We start from the raw sequence: 13,565 nt of genomic DNA, 5'->3' as shown, positions 1-13,565 counted from the left end.
TATGGTTGGATGTGCAGAACCTGGAGTCTAAGGGGTTTGGAAATCAGCAGGTGCTATCTAGACTCTTGGAATTGGAGCTGCACGGGAAGAATCCAAAATGAAGGTGGGATCCCAGCCAGTGGGTAAAGCACAGTAGGAGAGAATAATTCAGGGGGAGAAGCACATAGGCTACTGGCCAGCTGGTATCGGGGAAGCGGGGGGCCTGGCTGCCTAGGTTGGAATTAGGAGGCACAGGGCCTCCTAATGGGAGATGGCCTGGCAAGTACCAAGTAGGAACGTAGGGCCTCTGTCCCTCGGATCAGGACTGGTCCTGAGAATACGAGGAAACTGCACCGACCTGTGGAATCAGGTGCCCCTGCTGTGGAAGGAAGGAGAATTGAGAGGCTGAGGACCCTCCCGGGCGTGACACCACCTGCCGTGATTCAGTGCCAGCCACTCCAGCGCCCCTTCCCCGCCCCCTGCCCCATTACAACCAGCAGGGGAGCCCCCAAGGACGCTGCTGCGTCCTTATTTTTCTCTTTCTCCTCAGATGTTAAAAATTCTACTTCAATATTCTGAAAAGCAAAACTAGTATTTTTAATGGCAGCCATTTTTATGTTTCCTTCTATTTATCAAGAGGGCTACTAGGATCTCAGTTTTTAGCTCTCTCCAGAAATCTCTCTTAAAGTTTGTCTGCAGCTGCCTAGCAGTTTTTTGCTTATTTAGCGTTCACCCTCTATTCATCTGTCTTGCTGATGAACTTGGGCCTGACATATTTTATAAATTATTTGGTTGAACTGTATAAAATTCCCAATATCCTACTGTCTCTGACTTTTAAAAACTATATAGTTCCTGCTCTCTCTTCCTTCTTTTCCTGCCGACAGCAAACACATGTTGAATTAAGGAGGGATGGGGAGCTGGTCTGCTGCATAAGAAGAACCCCGCCTCCCCCAGGACGCCCTCTCAGGCCTTCCCTCCTGGCCTGCGGTTTTCATGCCTCCTTATCTTGGTCCGTTATGAGCTTAAATTTGAATATGCCACTTACCTATCCGTCAGAAGCTATCATTTTACCTTGACCAACATAGCCTTAAGTCACAGAAATTTCAGCTTATGTCAGCAGTTTTCTAAAAAGACTGTGTCTTCAGAACCTTTTCCCCCAGTATTTGGCTAAATCAAAAGTAAGCGTTAAGTAGCTGTATCACACCTAGGACAACCACTTCAATCAGATTTTTCCTATGTGTACAGATTTATGTAGTCATGTATGTTCTTCCAAACATGCACACACACACACGCGCGCACGCGCGCGCGCATGAGTAAGGGTCTACATGTGCAGGAGGGCAGGCTGACGTTTGGGATGTCATCTCTTTAACGTAAATATTTCTCTGCACTGAACACAAGTAAGCACAGTGTTGCAATCCAGAAGCTTGTTCACAGCAGAGCCCAGGTTGAAAATGGTGCAGACAGTGCAACCAAAAGCCCCCTCACCCTGTTCCTTTCGTACCTTCCCTTTGTCTCCCATCATTATCTTCTTTCAGGTTCTCCACCAGCATCTTCTGCAAAGTATTCTTTTGTCATTTAATATGGGGTGGGCCAAAAAGTTCGTTTTGGATGTTACGGAAAAACTGAAACGAACTTTTTAGCCAACCCAGTATTTTCTTTTGAACTTCATGCTTTTTTTCTGATCTGTATAATCCTGAGATACTTTCTCATATGCGTCGCCTCCCACAGTCGAGAAATATTCCATTCTCCTGATGCTCCGAGGCATTGCATTTAGTTTTGCATGCCTGAGTACCTGAGAGACAAAGAAGAGCTAGAATGGGATTAGGAAATAAAAGAATGTTTAAATGAGTAAAAAGATTGATTAATGAATGAAGATTAAGGGAGACAAAATTTCTCTCAACGTAAGCAAGTACTGAACAAGAGGATGCATGGTAGCTTCTACAATCCTGGATAGATAAGCCTGAGGAAGAGACAGCATGAGTGTCACGCGGTACTAGTCACGTGGGGTAATTACATGGCATTTAGAAAATTCATGACCGTCATGATCATTAAAAAATCTCAAATTGGGAGTATGTATTAGATGGATAGCAAAGCTTCTGAGTAATGGTGTCTTCATGAAAACTCAGCTGTGCTTAAAATAAACATTTCCCCATCTCCCTCAGGTTAGCCTAATGCCTTTCAATTTTCATCTGCGGAAAGTTCTTTCTAAAAATCTCCCTTAAATCTCATATGCTGCAGCCTAAACCAGTTGGTCCTGCTGGAAACTGCTTTATCACCTCTGCACTTCTCACCCAGGACCCAGCATGGGCTGACTTATTTTCCCCTGGACATTAACCGTGGCAAACCCTGTACTGCTTTCCCTGTGAATGCTTGCCTTGGCTACACTTTGCACAAAAATTACATTCCTTTCCTTTGATGGTGCTAAAAATGTTTTCCCACTTCTGCCCACGTGATTGATGCTAATAAGTAAGTGATTTATTTTGGGGTTTCCCAAGAAGGTGCCAGGTAACTTTGGGAAATTGCTTATCCTGTGTGAGCCTGTTTTCTAACCTAGAAAAAAATATGTCAATACCATCTTTGGGTATTTAGTACTAAATATTAGAGATAATATATGTAAAACACCTTGTATTGCAATGGGTCCATGTAAACACTCAATAGGGGTAGCTTTTGTTCTTATTATAAATTGTATTTATTGGTATATATCCCAACTTCTTCACTAGATTTATATTCTCCAAAGTGCTTAGCATGTAGCACATGCTCAGTTAGTGGGTTGTTGAATCAGTAACGGAATAAACTAAGAAGTAGTGCCAATTAATATTAACTACAGAACATGCATCCACAGGGGTCCCCCTGTCTGGCGAAGTACAGGTCCACCCTGGCATATTGGGCAAGGCTGGTGTTATCAGAACCGCCCCATCCCAAAGTCCAGAAGGCCCGTTCTAGATACAGGTTGGTACTAAAAGTCCTCTGAGGTTAGACTGTGTATAAGTGCTCCCTGGAAAACTCAAATCTACTGTAAAACAGAGGAAAACTGCATTGCTCCCTGATTTTATCATGACTTTAAAATAGCAAAAGCAAACTTTCACATATCAGAAAGGATTTATTATGCACCGTATACCAGCAAATTTATAGTAAGCAGCAAGTGAGTTCCTAAAAAAAGAGCCAACTGTCAAGATACTGATGCATCTGAGTCTGTGCTCCCCAAATGTAAAGGATGACAGCACTGTCATAATGAGAGCAGCTACCACTAGAGTGTGTGTGTGTGTGCACGCGCGTGTGATTCCTCGTGGTCACAACAGCCCGTAGGAGCTGGATCTGCTTTTCCCATTTCACTGGAGGGGAACTGGAGCTCGGTGGACCAGCTCCCTCAGGGTTGTGGGCGGGGAACCGTCTTGCCTGGTTGGCCCCTGACAGCATCTGCCTCGTTCCCGGCAGCACAGAGATTGGGGGCCTCTGGGGACAGGAACGTGGGCACAGAAATCTACCAGAGACAACCGATCACCTGTGGCAGGGGCCAGAGCCTCTGCCCTGAGCCTGCTGTCAGCCTCCTAACACATCCTGGAGTCAGGATTCAGCCTTGACTGTGGTCTCTCCTCTTTCACCCACAACTGGCCCTTCACGTTCAAACACAACACTTCCTAGCTGGTTTCAGGAGGATGAAGCAGTCCTCCAGATACAGTATTTCTGGATACATGAATGATAAGAAGTAAAAGCGTGATATTCTCTGATTACTGGTAAAGATGTTTAGTTACCCCATAGTATTTTGTGATACAGGTAGTCAAATTAGGGCTTGAATATTGGAGGATACAAACTGAGTTAGGTGTTTACATGACATTTTCGCTGCTCCATTGGATGTACACCTTTAGGTTATTCTTAGATTTTTAAGTTTTTTTTTTTTTGCCTCATGGCATATGGGATCTTAGTTCCCCGACCAGGGAACCCAAGCCCTCTGCGTTGGAAGCGCAGAGTCTTAACCACTGGACCACCAGGGAAGTCCCTTAGATTTTTAAGTTTTTTAGATTGTGAAAACCGTATTGCTGATGACTGTACCTGTAATGTCTGCTGACCGGTGTCTATGGTCTGGCACCTGAGATCTTCGCAAAGGACAACATGAAAAGAAACTTAACCTGAGTGTGTTCAGTGAAAGGAGAATGTCTCTATTCAGCTTTTCAATAGTGGATGTACGTCTGTTCCAATGACAGTACAGCCCTGATGTATCACCCTAAACTGACGCCTGTGCTCTCATTTTTATACAAACCAGTGCCTTTGGCTGCCCGTATTCGGACATGAACTTGAAAAAGGAGGCAACGCTTCACGATCGTCTGCGAGAACAAACACAGGCAAATGTGGACTCAGACTCTGCACATTCAAAACCGAAAAACCTCTGTAGTTTGAACTTCAATGGAAAACATGAAAAGGTGAAGAGCCAGTCCAGGTAAGGAACTTCTGAAAATGTGAACCAGAGAGTAAAGCATGTAGAACAGAAAAGAACAAACTTGTGGGTAATAATAGTTTCTTGTGTTTCTTCAAAATCTTTCTTTATTCTGTATATTATTGTGTTCACTGGCTCATAGAATTCATCTAAGCCTTGACATTTATTTTAAAAATATTTTTTCTTACTTCATCCTCAAAAATTTGAATTTACCTCTAAGTGTAGATATTATATGTAGGCAACAGAAAGCAAATCTCACGTGTAATTCTGTAAGACTCCCTGTATCTCTCGAGTCATCTCACAGGTGGCACCTCTCTGGGCACGTGGCCCAGTGTTCACATCCTCTTGGTCCCATCAGGATCCCCTCGCTCACCTGGTACTTGTCATCTTTAATCCAAAAGTCCCTCAGATACGATTTCCTTACTCTGAATAGTTCCTGTTTTGATTTATTGATGGCACATCATCCTTTTGTTCCTAAATGTAAACTTACGACTTTAAGGATCAGTTCTCAATTTTTATTTACTTATAATCATTTTCTTAGAAGCTACAGATGCAACCTTATTTGCTCTTTTTTAACCTAAATGAGTAAATAAATAACATTTTAAGATAAAAGTTTCATCCTCCATGCTGGGAATTATAAACACAGGAGAATCTAATTACAAGTAAACAACTGGAGACCAGACAGAGATGGAGCCATGAAAGGCTCGGCAGAGGTGAGAAGTGGGTGTTTTTCAGGCCCCGCTGCAGGCAGAAGGCGCTGGCATTCAAGGTTGAGCTTTCGAGGAGCTGGTATGGGAGGGGCTGCTGGTTCTCCGGACCACCATCACCCACTCCTGGCCCCCCACAGCCCTCGCCCAGCCCTGCCCTTCCCGTTCAGCACGTGGGAGAGGAATGTGCGCGCCTCTATGTGAGGGCAGACTTTCCAGGAACCCCTTTCTGCCCTTTCACCCTTCAGTCCCAGCGTGGATGCCCCTTTACTGCCAAGGTCTGTTCACTGGGAGAGTTTGGCTCCTAGGACACACTTTTCACGTGGAGTTTACATCCTGGACTGTGCATTTTGTTCTTTTCATAGAGCATCTAGGCAACGTTGCATTTTCGTTAAGCAGCTGATTTTGATCGTGGTCGCTGTGCACGGGGCCGCCCGTCACCCTCCGCAGCGCACGCCCCATCCTCTTCCTCCGGGTACCGCGCAGCCTCTCTGCCACATGTTATCTTGCGTTTTCTCCTTTGCTGTACAGCCACTCCTCTTGCCGGAACTGTACGGGGTCTAGTTTTTCTTTACTGCTTTTCACACCCACACCATTTACAACTTCAAGTGGCTGAGAGCTCGAACAGCTTTTCCATTTCCTAGTTGAGGGAGTTTTTTCTTTTTTTTTTAAAAAACTGTTTTCCAGGGAACAGCACTTATTTATTCCAGAGACCAGTGCATCCATTTGCTGTTACTCTTTTTGTTCTGTTATCTTTCTTCCCCCCAAATAAAAACTCAGCCTCTCTTGTAAACATTTTAGACATTCATCCTTAATGTCAAAAGTCAGAGAGAATAAACAGCTCTTTGAACTGTTTTAAAAAACAATGACTCTGTCGTGTTCTCTCGGAGGTGAGCCCGGCCTTGCTCTTCAGCACAGGTGTACGGCTCCCCCGTCCCTAACTCACCTTTCAATACATTGTTGTGTGCTTTACCGTTTTGAGGGGTTTTTGCACTGAAATGTGTCAAATAAGCATAATTACTACAGATAGAAAAAGCAGAGAATGTTAGTTGATAACCAAGCAAAACAATTACACATGATCCTGTTCTGTCAGATCCTGTTTCATGAATGCACAGAGCTGTGTGAGCGGCTGCGCGGAAGAGGGGGAGTCTCACAGTCCACATCTCGAATTGTTAAGCCTTCTTTTTCTTTCACATCCCAAGACCAAAGCCATTCTTGCACTCCAATCCCCATCCTCTTTTTTTTTAAACCAGTCGTCACAACAAAACGATGTTCCGGTCAAGTGGTCTTGGCAGTAGTACTCACTTTGACCTGCTTCCTTCCCCATGACCTCCTGTTCACCGTGCCGAATTCCAGCTCAAGGAAAAAAAGAGAACAAGGAAATCGACAGGAATATGTAGGCTAAGGATGAGCAGCTAAAATTTATTTCAACTCTTCTCACAGTTTACTTGTGGTAATCTCCTGAGGCTGCCTCTCCTCTAACCCAAACCTTTGCTCTTAAAATCACAAGATACCGTGTACAGGTGGAGGAGGATGTTTAAATCCCATCTCTCCTCTTCTACATGCTGAGGAAAAATAATTTGTGGTTGGCACGTGTCCAAGGATAGACAAAGGGGTGAAATTAGTGAAAATCAGGGTTTTAATTTCCTCTGGCGTCCAGTGCATCCATGGTCACCGAGCCCTGGACAGGCCTGCTCTAACTTCTTATACAAGCAATGCTGTCACCTTAGCATCTCCAGGCTTCTTGCAATTCCAGTGCAAAATATAAAATTATCTCTTGACCTTCTTACAAAATCAATTAGGTGCTGCCCAAAAGTTCAGGGAATTTTGTATTTTCCTTAACTGCATCCCAGTTTTGTGTTTAGTTTTAAAAAGCATGTTTGTTCTCATGTTAATCTTTGGAGAGGGAGTTATTATTAGTAAATTTTAAGTCTCCGTGATTTAGTAGTGGAAATAGTCTATTTATGTTCACATTTTCTTAGTAGAGGGTCAAGTTATGAATTCGAGTGCGTTATATACTACTAAATGTTTATAGGATTCATCTTCATGGTAGTACGATTGCATGTTAATATAAGTTTAAAGAGTCAGATTCACATTAGGTCGCCATTACTGAAAAACTGTTATGCTGTGGGCTTCCCTGGTGGCGCAGTGGTTGAGACTCCTCCTGCCGATTCAGGGCACACGGGTTCGTGCCCCAGTCCGGGAAGATCCCACGTGCCGCGGAGCGGCTGGGCCCATGAGCCATGGCCGCTGAGCCTGTGCGTCTGGAGCCTCTGCTCCGCAACGGGAGGGACCACAACAGTGAGGAGGCCCGCATACCGCAAAACAAACAAACAAACAAACAAAAAACTGTTATGCTGTAAATATATTCCCTCTTTTGGTGCTAGTAGAGTGATTAGTACTATATTCATGGTGCATTAAACGGAGGCAAATGACCTTAACACTTGAGCATCTTTCATCTGGGAACGTACTCTAGGGTGGATACCTTAATTTGTTTGACAGTTTATAGTTTTCAGATACGTTACCTTTAAAGTTTCCCGTAATCTTGTGATTTAGGCAAAACAGACGTTATTGTCATTATATTGTATATGTTGTATATACATATATACAACTATATATATGTTGTGTGTATAGTATTGTCACTTATTGACGAAGAAGTAGAGGTTCTTACTAGTAGCTAATCCAGGACACAGGTCTTCTGGTTAAATCCAGCATATTCTTAGTTCAGTAAACTGACAATGGCAACGAGAGATTTATCAGCAGTAATACTGATACTGATGTCCTACGCTTATTAGCTTGTGCTACAAAGCGTTGTGCTGAACATACACGGTCTTGTGAATTTTATCTCATCCTCACAACAACTCGGTGTGTGGAAAGTATCCTGACCCTGGTCTTATAACGTAGGCACCCGAAGGTTCAGAGAGGTTCGGCAAAGTGTGCAGGACCACACAGATAATTAGTAGAAGAGGTGGGGTCTGAGTCCAGAGCTACCTGACCCTAAATCCTGTACCTGTTTTCAGTGGCATCAGGCTGGCAAAAGGATGGCAGTTGGAGGCTCTGAAAATGCCTGGCTGGGTTTATGTTTAGACTTTCTACTGCTCTCCAGGATTCTCAGGGTCATCTTGTGAGGCATTTATTTCTTATTTTGTGAACACAGAACTACTGAAGGGGAAGAATCTCCACCGTGTGTGCCCCAAACTATTTATTCTTATGTATACTATATACTGCAAGACTTCCACCTGAACACGTTTCTTTGTAATAGGTTCTCAAGGCTTCGATCTGTGACGGGGGAATAAAATCATACTCATTAGACAGTTTCATCATAAGAAAATTACTGGAAATGCAGCTGCCCCCCCACGCCCTGTATTATGTTAGCTGGCTTCCCCGGGCCTGTGTAGGACATTTTTTCCAGTCCCCTTCCCCATCCACCTGGGTATTCTTTAATAACAACTTCTGCCTCTGATTTACACAGTCGGCAGGACCGTTAGTTAAAGGAGCTGTCATATTCAATCACGGCTATTAAGAAAACCTAAGAAAATGCCTAATATAGCTCACTTTGTTTTTCCTAATGCCTGCCATATTATAAATTTTACGTACTTCCCAAAGGCCTATATTGACAATAAAAATGGCTGGGAAAGATTATGGTAATCGCAGAGAATGGCAGGCAGTGGAGTATAGTTCTTTAATGATCCTCGTAATAAACTGCTCAGCTATGAGCCAACTAGCTTGTTTGCACGACTCAGATTACCTTCTCTGAGGTCCGTTCTCAGAATTTAACCAGTGTTAGCCGGTTGTTTCGTGTATGAACCTTCCAAGTCCTTAAAGAGGTTTCCTTGAGTCCGTCAGCCTTTGATCTTGCCCCTTCCCATGTAAATTCTCTGCTTTCGGAGGCCAAGCCTCTGGGCTCCCGCTCACACCCTGTCACCATCCGCAGTCGTGTTCTTCCTCCTGCGCGGGTGCCTTTGTTCCCATTCTTCCTGCCTCCTCTACTCCTGCTGCGTGTTCTCTTCTCCAAGACTCATCTCTGTCTTGAAACTTTCCACAGCAGTTCAGCCCGTGTGAGCTTCTTGACCTTAGAGACGGTGTTTTACACATCTGTGTATTTTTCACGTCTAGTTCAATGCCTGACGCTTAGCCGGTACTTGACAAATCAAATAGATGTTGAGCACCCGTGCGGTGCCAGGACTCTGCTGGGCCCTGGAGTGTGGATCGGATGAGAGCGAGGCCCCTTCCTTGTGCTTTGGGTCTGCTCCACGCTTTGTGTCTCCTTGAGCCTTTTTGATACTTGTTCTGCACATGTGCCTTATTTTCTCAAAAAGATTAGAGGCTGCTAAGGAGCGAGAAGCAGTTTTTATTATGCTTGCATTTTTCCTTCACCACTGTTCGCATTATAGTTCTTAGTGAATCGTAGCTGACTGATTCAGGTACAAACATACATTTGTTTTCCCATAACAGTTTCAATGTCTTTACCTGTAAAATGAATACAATATCCGAGGCTTAGGTTTTTGAACAGAGGTGTATTGATGCAGATAGATAGAGATGTATGACTGGGCCTGGAACATAGTAGAAACTATTGAAATAATAATTCCATATCTTTCTTCCATTTTTATAAAACTTGTTGATCTTAAAATCTTGCAGTTGGACTGGTTCTAGCTGTGTCTGTAGCACACATCTTTGCACCATACATAGAAATTTAGCCCTTTGTTTATTTACTCGGAACTAAAGTAAACTCCTTAATCAAGTGAGCAGTGATCAAAACACCGGGACACCCAGGGTCCTCAGGGTCTGTGGAGGACTGTGGTTGGACAGGAAGCCCCCGGCTGTCCGGACAGCCCCCTCCCACTCCAAACTTCCAGCTGGACTCTGAGGGACCTCCAGCCAAGTGTGACGATCCTGGAGCTTTACAGTTGGAAAAGGACTCAGAAGGTTATCTCATCCAACTTCTACAACAGAGAAATAAGGCTGTTAAAGTCAAGCATTTAGTCCTTTATTGACACTGTCACTAGTGGCAGCCCCGAGCCCTCTGACCCCGGCTCATTGCTCTGCTCACCATCCCATCCCTCCTCCTCCCCCAGAGTGAGGTCAGAACAGAGCCGGTTTATGGCGTTATAAATACCTGAACAGCACATACCTCCCTGAATTCAGGATCCGGACCATAGCCGTTCATTTATTCATCATTTATCCATTGAACAAACCCTTAGAAAGGCACTGTTCCAAACTCCAGTAAGACAGCAGTTAAGAAAACAGACTAAAATCCTTGTTCTTTTTTTTTTTTGCGGTACGCGGGACTCTCACTGCCGCGGCCTCTCCCTTTGCAGAGCACAGGCTCAGGACGCGCAGGCTCAGCGGCCACGGCTCACAGGCCCAGCCGCTGCGCGGCACGTGGGATCTTCCTGGACCGGGGCACGAACCCGCGTCCCCTGCACCGGCAGGCGGACTCTCAACCACTGCGCCACCAGGGAAGCCCTAAAATCCTTGTTCTTATTAAGCTTTCACTTAGTGGTACAAAAACCCACGCTGGTAAGTGGCGGGATGAGGATCCGAACTCAGGCAGGACGGCTTGTCCCCGCAGCCCAGGCACTGAGCTAGTTCACTCATGGCACTGATGTTTCTTCATCCAGCAGGTACGTGCGGAGCGTCTGCTGTGGCCCAGGGGTTCCGTCCCCGCGGGGAGCGTATTTTCAGGGAGAGGAGATGGAGGAGGGAAAACAAAGATAAACCAAATGGAAGAGAGACTCACAGACTGTGGTAACTGACAGGGAGTGAAAGGGGACCTTGGTCTCAGCAGTTACGCACCTTAAATTCTTGGAGACCCTAGGCAGATCCAGGCCATTAAGACAAGTTAAAGGGTTCTGTTGACTGTTTTGCAAATTGAAACCAAAACCAGCCTGTCAAGATCAGCTCAGGGGTGTAGACGGAAGCTGTGATGCGATGAAAGGACCTGGCCTCCTGGATTCCACTTGCCTCTGTGCCTCTGGCACCTTCATTGTAGTCTTGTGTTTCTAAACAAATTTATAGTCTTGCTAAAATGTGATAAAATAACCAATGTATGCCTTAGAAAGATCTTTAAAAATGTCCTTCTATGCTGATTTTCATGAGGCATTTTATGATTTATTGTGGATCTCTGGATTTTTGGAATCCTGCCTTGGCTCAGGCCCTTAGTAATTAAATGCTGAGAACAGTGTGTGCTAAAGTGTCCGTGGTTTCTTCCGTCAAGGAAATATTGGTGTTCCCAATCCCCAGAAAAACAAAACTTTGTTGCCTAAGCAACAGCGGGCATTTTTTCTCATCCACATACTTCACCTGGCTTTAAAGTAATTATTTTCTATTTATTGTAAATAGCAAAGTTGTGACATTTAATGTCAGTTTTTTCTTATAACTAAAGCAATGCTTGTGTATTATAGGAAAATTAGAAAATATAGATTAGTAAGAAAAAATAAAAGTTGGAAACATTATTAATACTCAGGTGTTTTCCTATCAAACAGCATAACTTATAGTCTTATAAAAATATGATAAAATTCCCACTGCAATAATTCAGGTAATATAGAAGTTTTTAAGAATAATAATTTTTCACTCTCCACTCCTTAACTCTAATGCTGCATCCCAAGGTTACTTGTGTGAATAGATTTTCATGTTCTTTTCTACTCTTTTTCTGTTTACGTATGCATACAGATATGCAGATACACATTCACTCTTTTTCTTTTTTAACATCTTTATTAGAGTATAATTGCCGTACAATGTTGTGTTATTTTCTGCTGTATAACAAAGTGAATCAGCTGTTTGCATACATATATCCCCATATCCCTTCCCTCTTGTGTCCCCCTCCCACCCTCTCAATCCCACCCCTCTAGGTGGTCACAAAGCACCGAGCTGATCTCCCTGTGCTATGCAGCTGCTTCCCACTAGCTATCTGTTTTACATTTGGTAGTGTATATATGTCCATGCCACTCTCTTATTTCGTCCCAGCTTACCCTTCCCCCTCCCCATGTCCTCAAGTCCATTCTCTACGTCTGCGTCTTTATTCCTGTCCTGACCCTAGGTTCTTCAGAGACATTTTTTTTTTTAGATTCCATATATATGTGTTAGCATACGGTATTTGTTTCTCTCTTTCTGGCTTACTTTACTCTGTATGACAGATTCTAGGTCCATCCACCTCACTACAAATAACTCAATTTCGTTTCTTTTTATGGCTGTCACTCTTTTTTTTTAAAATTACATTCATTTTTTGTTAATGTTTCTTTGAAGGTTAGCTTGTATCACTCTGGACAGCTTATAATATAACCCTGTTGAACACGGAGGAAGGATGCTGTGTTCCTGAAAGTTTAACACAGGAGCAAACCTTTAAGGCACCCAGACATTCAGCGCTGAGGCTTTAATAACATACACACATATTTTATCCCAAGTTCACAGTGGAGTTCTGAACAAGGCACCTGTAAATAAGTCAGCATTTATGACCAGAAGAAAAATACTCTGGTCTTGGACTTTTATTTTTATATGGAAAAGTTATAAAGACCTAAGCAACTAAGTCTACCCACAAAGAAAAAACAAATTTGCCTTCTTCCTTATGGAAAGCCATGTGAAAACATCAATTGTTGGCTCAAAGAAAGTCTGACGATAAAAGATATTAGCTTAAAAATATGTCTTATTTATTTGACAACCTGTCATGAATAATTTGCCATATCAACACAGGTGGATTCAATGCACTGTTTTTAATAACTGTATCATATTCCATAGTGTGGACGAACTTATTCAGCTCATTCCCCTATTGACAGGTATTTAGGTTGTTTCCAGTATTTTTCCTCTTATAAATAATGCTGCGGTAAACATTTTCACAAGTATGCTTATCGTTTATTGATGCTTTGTAGTGCAGTTTTCTTTAGAGTTTAATTACCTTTTATTGACAAACTAAACATATCGTATGAATTCTTCTTTCTGTTGGTGGAGTCTTGCAGGTCCTCGATCCATTTGCTTTACTGTAAATAAGTTCACATTTACCTGCGTCCTTACACACGAGAGCACATAGGTGTGGATGCACATAGGAAGCGTGTGCGGTACTCGTAACCTGCCTGCAGCCTGCACCCCAGCTCATCACCCTCCAGCCCCACCACTGATTCTTCTCACTCCCACCCTCCACGTGTCTGTGCCTTGGCAGGGTCCCTCTCTGCACTTCACTCAGTAAAACTTGCTTCGAGGCCTGGTTCAAGCTCATGTCCTCCTGAAGGTGTTCTCTAACCTCCCGGACCTTTAAAGCAGAAAACCCCCTCTTTGTGACTCCATCGTGGTTTCTTCATCTCTTCCTTGCGGCCCTTCTCTCAGTCTGCTCTGCGTGAAGGTAGGCGGTGGACACACCTGTATCCTCAGATAGATTATGTCTCTTGGTGACAGACGCCACCTCGGCCGAATGTGACACCTGCAGGTAGGAAAAGCTCGAAGAAATGTTGGCTGGA

At 43.7% G+C, this 13,565-nt stretch overlaps 1 protein-coding gene across 1 annotated transcript in view; it reads left to right on the top strand.

Annotated features, from left to right (window-relative positions):
* The window catches only part of L3MBTL4 (L3MBTL histone methyl-lysine binding protein 4), a 362,994-nt gene that overhangs the window by 255,159 nt on the left and 94,270 nt on the right, over positions 1-13,565 (top strand). The window contains exon 15 of the mRNA XM_032654462.1: positions 4,241-4,414. Coding sequence (XP_032510353.1) covers positions 4,241-4,414 — 174 coding nt within the window. The remainder of the gene's footprint in view (positions 1-4,240; positions 4,415-13,565) is intronic.

The sequence above is a fragment of the Phocoena sinus genome, chromosome 14 (genome assembly GCF_008692025.1).
Source record: "Phocoena sinus isolate mPhoSin1 chromosome 14, mPhoSin1.pri, whole genome shotgun sequence".
NCBI classification, from domain to species: Eukaryota; Metazoa; Chordata; class Mammalia; order Artiodactyla; family Phocoenidae; genus Phocoena; species Phocoena sinus.
This window is presented reverse-complemented; position numbering and strand designations above follow the sequence as displayed.